This window comes from Sphaeramia orbicularis, chromosome 17 (assembly GCF_902148855.1).
Source record: "Sphaeramia orbicularis chromosome 17, fSphaOr1.1, whole genome shotgun sequence".
NCBI lineage: Eukaryota > Metazoa > Chordata > Actinopteri > Kurtiformes > Apogonidae > Sphaeramia > Sphaeramia orbicularis.
The window spans coordinates 17,343,552-17,356,780 of NC_043973.1; the positions used below are offsets into that span (position 1 = coordinate 17,343,552).

Genomic DNA, 13,229 nt, shown 5'->3' on the forward strand with positions numbered 1-13,229 from the left:
TTGTTCTGTCAGTGTGTTTTTTTATCACTTAAAGTAAGATACAAATACGTAAGGATGCACATAAAAATAAGCTTTATTCAATTAACTTTATTCAACAAGTAACATTTAAATCCAGCCTTAAGTTAAAAGAAAAAATGTACACAAATGTCTTATACAGTCAGATATTAATCTGTTTAGTCATTTTTAAGAAATTACATTTTTAGTTTAAAATAATTTATTCTGGTTGAAATAATGAAGAATTACATGAGGTTTTGAGTCCAGATTCATGTTCAAATAAAACAATAAAACCAAACAGTTTCCAAAAATAAAATGAATTAGTTCAGATAAAATCAACAGGAAGCCGGAGCAGTTTAATCCAGTGTTGCTCAGTCTGTCTTGAGTTTGGTGTTTCAGAGACATGGACTAATAAAGAATATACCTCACTGTAAATTTGAGTTCTCACTTCAGAAATAATTAAACAGGCTCTTCCACAGGACCTGAGGTGATTCATTGTACTTTTTACACTTTAATCTCTGAGGGGAATAACCAAATGGATTGACAGACTCAGACTGAGTTTAAAAGTACAGAGTGACATCTAGTGGTGGGAAGTAGCACTGCCGCTCAGTGAGAGGGAAGCTCAAGGACCTTGATGATGTTTGCCTGCTTTTATAAACCAAAGTTCAGTATAAAATACAGAATAACACTAATATCTAAACTTCTCTCAGGACACATTTCTTCAATATCTTAAAATTCAGTGATAAACTGCATTTATTACGTATGACTCACACTGTACAATATTAATACTTAGTAAAAACCAAGATTCACTCAATCAAATTAACTAAAAGTAGATTAAATATATATCAAGTGAAAACAAATATATTTATATCAATTGCTGATTAAATTTTGAAATGTTCAATTGACAAATTCTAACAATGTGTTAATGATTAGACTTCAGTGTTGAAAATGAAAGATTTTTGTTACATTGTTTGAAACAATATGGGATTTAATGATACTTTGATGACTAAATTAAAGTTGTGGCTGTAAAAATTGCCTAAAACATGGTTTCCATGTGTTCCATTCATTTATTTATGAGCTATTTATACCAATTCACCAATAAAATTAGTGAAATATTTGGTCAAACCAATTTTGGATAAATATTTAACAAGTTTGGATCTGTTTTCTTGATAAATTAAGGCAGATTTGAAATATTTAGGCTGTATTAGTTACATGTGACAAACTTCCAAAAATTTAAATTTTTCACAATGTTAAATATGCTCAATAACTGTGCTTTTATGGTGTAATAAAGTTGTATAGAATCATGTAAGAAAAGTAAACAAATTCAGATTTACATATTGAAAACTACATTTAATTTCACTCACAGTTTCAGTGGAAAAAAACTTGCTCAATACACTTTGCAAATCAATGTTTATTACCAAACATACAAATAAAAATGATTTCACGAAACAGGTAAAAAAAAAAAAAAAGAAGAAGTTTGAATACCTGGTACAGAGACCTGCATGTTGAAGAACTATTACTCTTATTACACCTGTTGTTTTGCTCTTGCATTAATATGTAAATTGAAAAACATTGTCAGGATGATAAAAAAAGAAGTGGATGCTTAGTTGTAAAGCTCCTAAAAATGACCAGGCTATGAGAAAAACTGCAAATGAAAAGACAAAGCAAATGTAAAAAACAAACCAAAAACAAAACATGCTTTGCAGTGAAATTACACGTAATGCTGTGGTTTCTCTGGATGACGATCCCCAGGATCAGATTTGGTTCTGGTCTGAGGTTTGTAAACTACGCCTGGGTAGCTGCAAACAAACAACATGAATTTAAATCAGTGGAGACGATAACATGTCCATAATAACATGAAGGCATTTAGTCACAGACTGGTGACAAATTAAAGGAAAAATCTGATGGGAGTCAGCTCTTCCAGGATTCAGACATTTGATGTAGCTGTTTAGTTCATGAATAAACTGCTTTGAATTCTGGGTAAAATAAAACTGATGGCTGATTATGCTACTACTTCAAACCATCCAGCTCAGTTCATTCCAACAGAAAACTTGTTTCATCAAGAATTTTTACATTTAATAGATATTTTAATGGAAAAACTAGAAGCATTCGGAGAGCGTAGACCTCCGCCAAGGCTGATCAGTGGCCCCCCCCGTGGGCCCCCCCACCCCCGATCACCACCAAAATTTAATCATTTCTTCCTTATCCCATTTCCAACAAACCCTGAAAATTTCATCAAAATCTGTCCGTAACTTTTTGAGTTATGTTGCACACTAACGGACAGACAAACAAACCAACAAACAAACAAACAAACAAACCCTGGCAAAACATAACCTCCTTGGCGGAGGTAATGAAGTTACCTGGGAATTTAAATTTTCAGTGTGTGATATTTAGTGACATCTAGTGGTGCAGTTGATGACTGATGAAAATGTGGAAAGTCCCTGATTACAGCTAGTGTTTGTTTTATCCATTTTCAGCTTTTTAGTTGAAGGGATATTAAGTCACACATAGTAAATTCACATTGAAAGGGTCATATTTTTCTAAACCCACTTTTTATTAGTCTTTGGTTCGTTTATTTGTGTATTTGGACCCTAATAGTTCAAAAAGTTTGAATTTGAACCCTCCAGGTGCTGCAAAGCTATCTTTATATTAATTTTGGTGAAAATCAAGTGGATTTCTACAACCCGTTTTAATTTCTGCTTAATTTGTTACGTATATAACTAATTATGTCACGACATTTGCACATCTAAGGTCAAGACTTTCGATGAACTTTTCTCAGAGTACGCCATAATTGTTTATCAGCAGCAGCGGTTGTAGTCCAGACTGAAAATATGTCCAAACTTCGAGCTGATTACCTAAAATGTTCAGTTGCTGGTTGTATTAACGAACACAAGAGAAGCACTGTCAACAGCCTGGAGGGGGTGGGGCGTGAAGTGGCTCATTTGCATTTAAAGGGCCGGCGCTTAAAATGACCTTTCTGGTGTCATTACTCAGAAATAGGATTGAAGATGGACCTGTGGAGTTGAATTAATGAAGAATTCAGACCCAAGCATAGCATTTACAGTTTATGTAGACCGCAGAGAAATGTTTTAAAATGCATAATTCCATTTAAAAAAAAGTGAACTATCACTCCTTTAATGCTGGATACAACAGACCTTGAAACAGAAAATCAAAGAACATTAAACCCATTCTAACCCTTTCATGCATAGTGGTCACTACAGTGGACAGTTATTCTCTAGCTGTTCTCTGTATATTCATGGATTTTATTGTTTTAGTTCCATATCAGCCGACACAGTGAACACCTATGCATCATCCCATACACTGCAATTAACCATTTTTCTTAAACAAATATATATTTTTTGCATATTATCTCCATATAGTGAGTAATAACTAATATTAGAGTATGTTAAAATGTAACAAAACATCAGGTTAGCAGCATTAAAAAAAAAAAAAAAATCATAGTTTTCACACAGTGTATCAGTAAATACATGTTTCTTTGCTTCAAAAGTTAAATGTATAATGTCCAGCTGTGTGGATATTTTTGCAACTCTATGAAAAATAGGTTCATAAAAACATTTTCAATCACATTGTTTTTTTATGCCTAAAGAGGAATAAAAACACACGGGGAAAAATATCTTGATTAGGGTAAAAAAAACGCAATTCAAAATTTCTCTGATGGGACGTTTTAGAGACAATTTGACCCACATTTTTTTTTACTTTTAAATTCATTTTTGCTTTAGTCGGACCACAAGCGATTATTCAAAACAAGGAACTACTTTATATTGAAATAAATGTTGGAATGGCAATCAATTAAATTTTGCTCCATGACTGGACATTACTGTGTTTTTTGACCCATTAAGGTTCTCATAATTCATGCATGAAAGGGCTAAGGTACTGTAGAGGAATCTCTGTAAATAGAAATGGTTTATTCCAAAGTCATGAAAGCACAATGGTTCTTATTTTCATGTTACTGTACACTACTGATAATATGATTAAGAATATTATAGAATTTCTGCAGGATTTTGGCTGGATTCTTACATTTGACTGAATAAATGACAACTAAGTCTGCTCATAGGTTTATATGTCAGTGGGTTTTTACACAACAGACAACACTCTCCACCATCATCATTAAAACACCAAATAAGGGAAAATATTTTGTTAGGCAGTTGTTCTGGCCCCACTAAGACACTTACAGAGATCATTAACCCTTTCATGCATGAATTAAGAAAAAAGTATCTAATTTTTTTTTTTTTTTAATTATTATTATTATTTTTTAAAATTATTATTATTGATTGATTTTATTACTCAAAATTAGGCTAAAGTTGAAATGTATTTTGAATTTATCTTTTTTTTTTTTTTTTAATATGGTTTTATTAAGAAGATTTTTAACTTCTGATACCCAGGAATGTACAAATATACACGTTTTGGCTTTTTTTCCAGAACTGAATAATTGCCTGCATTGGAAACATTATGATGCAACAGTTTTTTCAAATGCTTTTTTTTTTTTTAAAAAATTATGGAATTTCATTTGTGGTGGACAGTTTTTTTTTTTTTTTTTTTTTTTTTTTTTTAAAGCTGTGAAACTCTTGTCCACAAACAGACAGTAAACCCATAGATGGGTCTTAGGAGGTTAATTTTATGAGATCACAGAGCATCCAAATTCTAAAACCAAGATGGTACTTTTTTTTTTTTTCAATGTATTGCTTAGGGTCTATACAGACTGCCCCCATGTGGTTTGGAGAATATTACCTTTATAACCCTTTGGAAAGTGAGCTTAAACTATGTGTCCACAAATGTGGACGTCATGCCTGAAAGAGTTAATATTCCTTTATTTTGTCACCAGCTTTACCTTCTTGTGATTTGTTTCACTGTAACTCATCAGGACCCACCTTGGTTTGTCATCTTTCACCATATCCCTGAAAGCCAGAGACTTCAGGACACCCCCGATAATCAGGACACCCCCTCCTATCCAGGCAACAAACAGCGCAGGGCCAAACGTGTATCTAATAAAAACACACACAGATCAGTCGGCCAGGAAACGTCATCATTATCATTGTAGAAACAAGTTGAAAATTCAGGCACAATAATAAAGTTAATATCCTACGTGGGTATTCCTCCTCCCATTCCCCCCATTCCTCCCATTCCTCCTCCCATTCCCCCCATTCCTCCTCCGTAGCCTCCTCCATAGTTCATATTGGTGGAGACCCTGAAACTGGCCACAATCTGATTGGCATAGATCGATGCTCCTGCAATTCCACACACACCTGAGAAAGAGGAAAAAGCAAAAAGAAGGTGGAAAGTTACTGATTTATTCACAGTAGAAAGAAAAATAAAAAACATGTTGTATATAACCATTTATGTATGGCACTACTGCAACTGTAAATAGATTTACATATGCACTTTACATTCTATTATAGTTTATTCTCCAGACCACTTATTTATTCTATTTTTATCTTTTTTTGTTCTCTGTATGTCCTGTGCATCTAGTGAATTGACAATAAAAAAAATCTTTGAATCTTTGAATAATAATAATAATAATAATAATAATAATAATAATAATAATAATAATAATAATAATAATAATAATAATAATAATAACAATATAGAAATCAGTGCAGGTCTTAAAAAGTAAAAGTATTAAAAGAAAAATGTACAAATAAAAGCTCAACCATGTAAAACAAACAAACAAACAAGCAAAGAAACAAACCCACAATAATTAATAATTGCCTTCAAAGATTTAATAAAACATGACAGTTTATGTTTTTTGTTTCAATGCTTTGACAAACTTTTTGGCATTATTTTATGAGTACAGTTTTAAGAACATAAAATGGGAGGGGGGGGTGGGGGTGGGGTAGACGATGAGCCCCCCGTGGATCCACCCCTTGTACTACTGGCATATCCTATTGACCTTTAGCAGCCTTGTAAACTACCTCCATCTTCCTTTTTATTTTTTCTGTTCATTATAAAACACAGCACCAACAAGAAAAATAAGAGAGATCATCAGAATTAATAATTTTTGCACATTTGATGACTGAAAAGATTGAGGAGTAAGGAAAAAAAAAAAGTCTTATTGTATCTGATTCTTTGTCAAAACATGAATAAACATCTACCTATTCCACAGGTGTCAAACATGCGGCCCAGAGACCAAATCTGGCCCGCAAAAGGTTCCATTCCGGCCCGCAGGATGAAAGTGCAAAAATTAACCTGAACAGTCAAGGTTGTCAAAATCATTTTGGTTCAGGCTCCACATACAGACCAATGCGATCTATGGTAAAAATAACAACACAATAACCCATAAATAATGATAACGACAAATTTTCTTTGTGAAAAATTATGTGGAAAAAATTTAAGTGAAAAAAAATAAGATTACACTGTGAAAAAATTTACATTTACAAAACTATTTTTTCACGATAAAATGCAAATAAATACATAAATATAATCAAAGATGAACAACCAGAAATGTGCAATTTGAACAATATTCTGCCTGTTACTAAATGTTTTGTGCATTTATGGATCCACTATGATCTGCAGTTGTGTTAATAATAAGAGATGGAATATTGTAGAAATTGTTCAAATTTTAGTTCCAAAATCCAAAATTTTAACAATATTCTGCCTGTTACCAAACGTTTATGTAACATTGTGTGTAAATGTACATGTATAAATAATAAGTCGAGGCATAATATTGTTAAAATTGCACTAGTTTTATTAAATGAAATTTCTTTTTTTTCAGGTTATTCACATCTTTCTTGTAAAATGTAAATATTTTCATAATTTATTTATTTATTTTTGTACTAAAACAAAATGAAAAACTTGGAATTGTCATTATTTCTAGGTTATTAAGTCATTATTTTACTGGTCTGGCCTGATTGAGATCAAATTGGGCTAAATATGGCCCCTGAACCAAAATGAGTTTGACACCCCTGACCTATTCTGTAATTTGGGATACATAAAATACATCTATCTATCTATCTATCTATCTATCTATCTATCTATCTATCTATCTATCTATCTATCTATCTATCTATCTATCTATCTATCTATCTATCTATCTATCTATCTATCTATCTATCTATCTATCTATCTATCAGCTGCATGTACACTAAATATTCTTACTTTATGTGTATTTGTTCTGATAGTTACATGAACAATAATTAAACTTGTGCTCATTCATAGATTTTGGGATAAATATCTGGGAGACTTAAACAAGTTCTGGTATTTTTCATGATAAAACGGTCTTTGTTAGTTTTAAGGTCTGTGTGTGCTTTCTCGTCATACCACCAATAATGAACATGATGCCCGCTGTAAGGCTCATCTTGGCCTTGGTCCTGTCCTCCATGCTGTTCATCGTAAGACATTTCAGGGAGAAAATGGAGATCACTGCCCCGAGTACGCTCAGCACCACACCCACTATCATCAGAGCTCGCACCGCCTGAAAGGCACCTGGTGGACACACACCACATGGACACACACATTTGACCACTCCAGTCATATTTAGACTTCAAAAATGACACTCAGGTTGTCAGGATTGGTCTGAGGCTTGACTTAAAATCCACAACATCCCTGAGAGAATACATGACTGATGTATCTCTACTTATTTAAAGGCTCCTCCAGTCATGTAATGATCCAATACAGCAATGATTAACCCATAAAGACCCAGTGCTACTTTTGTGTCAGATACTAAATTAATTTTCCTCTCTATTTAACCTTTCTTACATGATTTATCACCATTTGTTATAATATTATCCTCTATATTTTTCTTTTTCTTTTTTTTTCTTTTTTTTTTTTTTTTACTGTAAATCATGTATTTTTATATATTTAAATTCCTATATTTAATTTAGATCAGGGGTCTCAAATTCATTTTCTTTCAGGGGCCACATTCAGCCCAATTTGATCTCCAGTGGGCCAGACTAGTAAAATAATAGCATAATAACCTATAAATAATGACAACTCCAAATTTTTGTCTTTGTTTTAGTGAAAAAAAAACCAATTAAATTATGAAATTACTTAGTTTTATAAACTATCCAAACAAAATAGATGTGGATAACCTGAAAAAACTGAAATTTCTGTAGAAAAATAAGTGCAATTTTGACAATATTATGCCTCAACTTATCATTTCTACATGTGCATTATGGATCGGATCTACAAAGACACTAAACACTGAGGAACAGGCAGATAATTGTTAAAATTGTGCTTAATTTTCTTTAGACATTTCAGGTTGTTCATATTTGTTCAGGTTATTCACATTTTATTGTTACAGGATAGTTTGTAAATGTAAATATTTTCATAATTTAATGTTATTTTTTGCACTAAAACAAAGACAGATATTTGAAGTTGTCATTATTTATAGGCATAATGTAATATTATCTTTTTCACATCAAAGCAAAAAGAAAATATGGAGTCATTATTTTTTGTAGGTTATTATGCTATTATTTTACTATAGATCATATTGGTCTGTATGTGGAACCTGAACTAAAATGAGTTCAACAGCCTTGACAGTGGAATTTTTGCACTTTGCAAATTCATTCCGGATTGGAACCTTTGGCGGGCTGCATTTGGCCCCAAAGGCTGCATGTTTGAGACCCCTGATTTCGATGGTCATGAAAACTCAGAGTTGATTCAAAGGTTATTATATCAAAACAGAGAAAAGTAAAGAAAAAAGTGAGTTTTCCAGTAAAGATATCAATAACTGGACATAAAAACAAGAATCTCCATCCACTGTCATTGATCTAACTCCATGGGTTTTACTGGTGATTCAAAGTTGTAGAAGATGTGTTTCCACAGTAACTATGGAGCCTCTGCACGTCCAAATGGGTCATATCTGATGACCATGAAAAGACGACAAACTGTATTTTGCACCAATTATTTACATGTATTGATAGGATTAGTGGATCAACAGGTATTAAACAGTTTAGATCAGTAGATGCTCTTGGTTGCCAGGGGCTGTTTGGGTCTTTATGGGTTAAATCCAAATTTCCCAAACTTTTCTCTCAAATTTAGAAAAAATCTGTCTGAATGTCCATGAAATCCACTCTTTAATAAATACATGTTAAAGCCCAACTCACATAAGGGGTTGAATATTTGCCTCAAACACTTAAACACTGCATGTATTTGTGTATCTGTGTGTATCTGTGTGTATAGACAACTTAAAACTGCAGCTGGATATATAACGTCTGTGTCTGAGGTCAACCACAAAACTTCAATGTCAGATTTGTGAGGTAAAATTTAAAGCCTGTAAAGCATTCACATTTATTCACATATATCATAGTATTGGAGTGTATTTAATTCTGCTTTGGTGAAACAGTAGAAACAGGTCTATGTCCTGTTCTGGGATCTGACTTTAAACTTTGAACTAAACCGCTACAGAGTTATTTTCATTCTTTATTTTTCAGTGATTATTATTTTATGCTAGTGTTTCATAAGAGAGAAACTTGAATACTGACTTAGATGCTTTAATTTTACATTTAATGTGATTCAAGTAATAGTTCATTGCTGCTCTTTACTATTACTCAGACATTTTTATTCAAAAAGCAATGATACAACGTCTCCCGGTTTGCTTTTTTACCATTTAGAATTACACTAAACTGTACGGAAGAGGATTGGGGCCACCGGAAAAAAAACAAACTCAGGTCCAACATATATATTTTTTTATTATTATGCTGAGAAATCTCAATAATCAAAAATCATTGATCATAATCATTAATAATCAATCTCATTAATCTCAGAATTCTAACTTTAAACTCAAAATTCTGACTTTAAACTCAGAATTCTGACATTTTTCTCATAATAATGATTTTTTAAAAATATTGGGCCTTAATTTTTTAATTTTTTTTCTGAGTGGCCCTAAATCCTCTTCTATAAAACTGAAACTCCAGTGAGTCTGTTAAGATCAAAATCATAGACAGGTAGAGGTTTGCAAAGCTGGCACTGGTAAAAGTAATACAATTCATAGCTGGTCATGGTAGGCCAGAAGTTAAGTCTTGTTTGAGGCCTTTGAAAGTTTTCAGTTTCATCCAGACAAGACAAAAACTGGACAAAAAACAAATAAAACATGGACTTAAATCAATTCAAGCACAAAACTCCAGCTGTCCTCTTTATTGAACATATAAAATCCACAGACAAACTAAAACTGACTGAATGATTAAAGGTCAAATGTACCGTGGCTGTAAAATAAACGGACATATTCCAGTTTTCTTTGTCTTTATATTATCAGATGGTGCTCAGTGCTGCCTGTGTTTCCTAGGTGTGTTCTAAAAGCTGCCATTTGCTTGTTGTTTGTTCTGTTTTTGATAATGTCCAGTCCTCGCCCTCGACGTCTACTATTGTGACCAGAGTGTAAATACTGATAGGAGCAGGGAAAACATCAGAACAGGAGTTTAGTGGAGGACGACCGAAACTGAGGAGAAACATGGTTCAAAACACATCATACATGACAAAATATGTGGTGATAATTTATTCAACTTCATTAATGTTGTTTCTGTTAAACTGAGTCAAACATAAAACAGACTCCAGTGATTCTGCTGTTGCAAAGTTACGTCATTGGAAATATTTTCAATGTATAGTTTTTATATAACCTGGTATAACTATCTTAGGGATGTTTACATGATTTTAGCATAAAATAAGTCAAGTTTGGGGAATGAAGAGATTATTCTTTCTTTCTTTCTTTCTTTCTTTCTTTCTTTCTTTCTTTCTTTCTTTCTTTGGTAATCTCATCAGAGTTAAAACTAATAAAACAGCTGACTTGAAAATTGAAAAGTAATTGGAAATAGTTTGAAAACAGTGTGAAGAATGTGTGTGAACGGTGTCAATGTGGTTTCTTTATCTTAACGTAACGCTCTCCACATTTACATAACCTTTAAAATCGCTTCAGTTTTTAGTAAAGTTCCTGCTTTTTTCAGCCGATAAGGCCTTCATTTGTGCAGATCATGTACAGGCATTTTCTGCGACTGAATAAATTCATCATCCTTCTGAGTGCTTCTCGTGTTTTCAATATTGTTTAATTGTTTAACCCTTTAACCACTGAGATATGATTCCAGGTAAAAGTGCTGCTGTGAATTGTCATCTGTTTCAGTGTCATAAAAGCTGCTGTGAGTATGTTCAGTGGTTTTGTTTTACTGTGTGTTTTAGGGTCAAAACAGAGTAGAATAAAAGAAAAAGACAAAGAGAGGAGTTAAAGTTTGACAGGTTTTTACTAAATAAGGCACTCAAAATGTACCTCACTAAAAGATTTAGGATGCTGAACATGAACTGTGAACTAGAACACAAAGAAAAAACAGTATTTGAATTTTGGCCCAGTAGTTTTTGTTTTGGGGCTCTTTTTTTCTAAATCAGTCCAGGTGTTTTTTGGCATTTGGTTGAACTCCAAAAAGCAGTTATATGGTCAAAGCTCTGTAAAAACACAGTTTAAAAAAAAAAAAAAAAAAAAAAAAAAAGAAAATCACAACAACACAGCAAACAACTGTAAAAACAAAAAAAACACAAGTAAAATGATGTTTAAAAAAAAAAAAAAAAAGAAGTCCAAACCATCTATTTCTATGGTGAGTTGGTCTTGTTCACTGCTCTGTGTTTTACCCCCCATTCCACAGACATTGGGGGGTGCACTGAGCATGCTCAGATGACTATGAAAAGTACAAGGTCTATTCTATCAGCACATTTTGAAATTTTTCCTATTGAGCAAACGGTTGAATTTTTATGAATATTTAAAATAGATCATACATTCAGAGCGCTCACCACAGACACATCAGGGGTTAAAGGGTTAATCAAATGAAATTAAACTGATTTAGATAAAATCAGTTACAGTTACAAACAGCATACGAGCACAGGAGGATATGAGAGTTATGCACTGTAAGCCCGGAATTTGTATTTACTAAAATGCTTTAATTACAATGTACTTAAATGATTTAAGCTTTATGACATTACTATAAAATGTTCAGTATATTCTACTAATTTGTAGACATAGTTAAAAGTATGACAAAGTTTAAGTTGAATGGATTTAAATCATTAAGTTTTAGTCATGACCACACCTATTTATCTCCACATTGCATTGTGGGTATTGGGCATGTTGTTGAAAATGTGTTATTTTTATGTGCAGGGGTTCAGCGGGGTTGTGGTGTTAGTGTTAATTTGGACTTAATGTGTGTATGGTAATGTTTATTGGCCTTTTTGTGTTTGGTTTTGTATTTTTGTAGAGCTGCACCATGAGTATGAGCCATAGGCCAAACAATGGCTTTCCTGTTCATCCATGACAGTTCTTGAACAACAGAAATCTTAATGCCTTACTAAATTAAAAGCATTTCCTGTACTGGCAAATGACACTGAGGTAATTTCCATCCACACTACTACTGATATATTAAGCTGAAATATTATACAAAACACTTTATATTGCAAAAGATTTTCATTTAAATCAACTTGGAAATGAGTCCAAAGAACTGATGATATTAAGTCTAATGATTATCCAAAGCAATTGACATTACAAGAACTTTTAAATTAAATTAACTTGGCATTTAGTGTGTTGTACTTAAAATAGAAAATCCATTCAAATCAAGCATTTAAGTTTAATACACTCAAGTTTTCATTACTCATTACTTAAATTTTTTTAAGGCAACGAGTTACCTGAGATTTATGGAGTAAACTCAACTTGTCTGGTTTTACAGTGTAAGAGTGTTGGTCGTACCTGAGAAGCCCAGGAGGCCGTAGAGTGGGCGACACTCGGTGAATCCAGATGAAGCCGTCTCACAGTCCTGCCACAGACCCTTGTAGGTGTAAACAGACGTCACCACATCCCCCTGTCTGTCTTTAACGCTCCACTTGTTCATGGCAGTGGCTGCTATGAGGGCTATTGCACCAATCAAACCTAGAATAAATCCACCATTTTGTAAAACCCCAGGCGCCATCGTGGTCTTTTTCCGAAATTAACAAATAAACTTAAAAGGCAGATTGTATGTGTGGAGCTTAAATAGCAAACAAGCCTAAGTGTTAGAATTCAGCTGCATATGACAGTGGGGTTCAGTCATATGTGAGCAGGTGTTCCTGTCCACAGTGGCACCTTTGGGTGGAGGTGGTTGGGTTTCGCCCAGTGGGTGACATAGCAGCGTGGGTTGGGCTACCTGTGCACATTCATCATGTTCACATGCACAGGAGAGGTGTGGACACAGTGGAGATAGGAACACCTGGTACCTTCACCGAGGACCAACGGTTAAGAGTTTAAATGTAAATACAGGAAAGTGAATCAACGAGAG

The 13,229-nt window shown here is 33.3% G+C and overlaps 1 protein-coding gene across 1 annotated transcript; it reads right to left on the bottom strand.

The window, feature by feature from the left end:
* Nucleotides 1-1,705: 1,705 nt before the first annotated feature.
* cldn18 (claudin 18) lies at nucleotides 1,706-12,884 on the bottom strand. The gene is made up of 5 exons (XM_030161408.1): nucleotides 12,665-12,884; nucleotides 7,270-7,434; nucleotides 5,099-5,258; nucleotides 4,884-4,997; nucleotides 1,706-1,793 (listed from the first exon to the last, which is right to left on the bottom strand). Exons 1-5 carry the CDS (start codon nucleotides 12,882-12,884, stop codon nucleotides 1,706-1,708), a joined length of 747 nt encoding a protein of 248 aa, XP_030017268.1.
* Between the last annotated feature and the right edge of the window lie 345 nt (nucleotides 12,885-13,229).

Bases quoted from the DNA above. Each gene is read 5' to 3' on its own strand.
- cldn18 (XM_030161408.1), bottom strand. From the start codon at position 12,884: ATGGCGCCTGGGGTTTTACAAAATGGTGGATTTATTCTAGGTTTGATT. The intron at 7,435-12,664 runs GTACGACCAACA...TGTGTCCACCAG, and splicing joins CGGCCTCCTGGGCTTCTCAG to GTGCCTTTCAGGCGGTGCGA. The intron at 4,998-5,098 runs GTAGGATATTAA...TGTTTTTATTAG, and splicing joins ATGGGAGGAGGAATACCCAC to ATACACGTTTGGCCCTGCGC.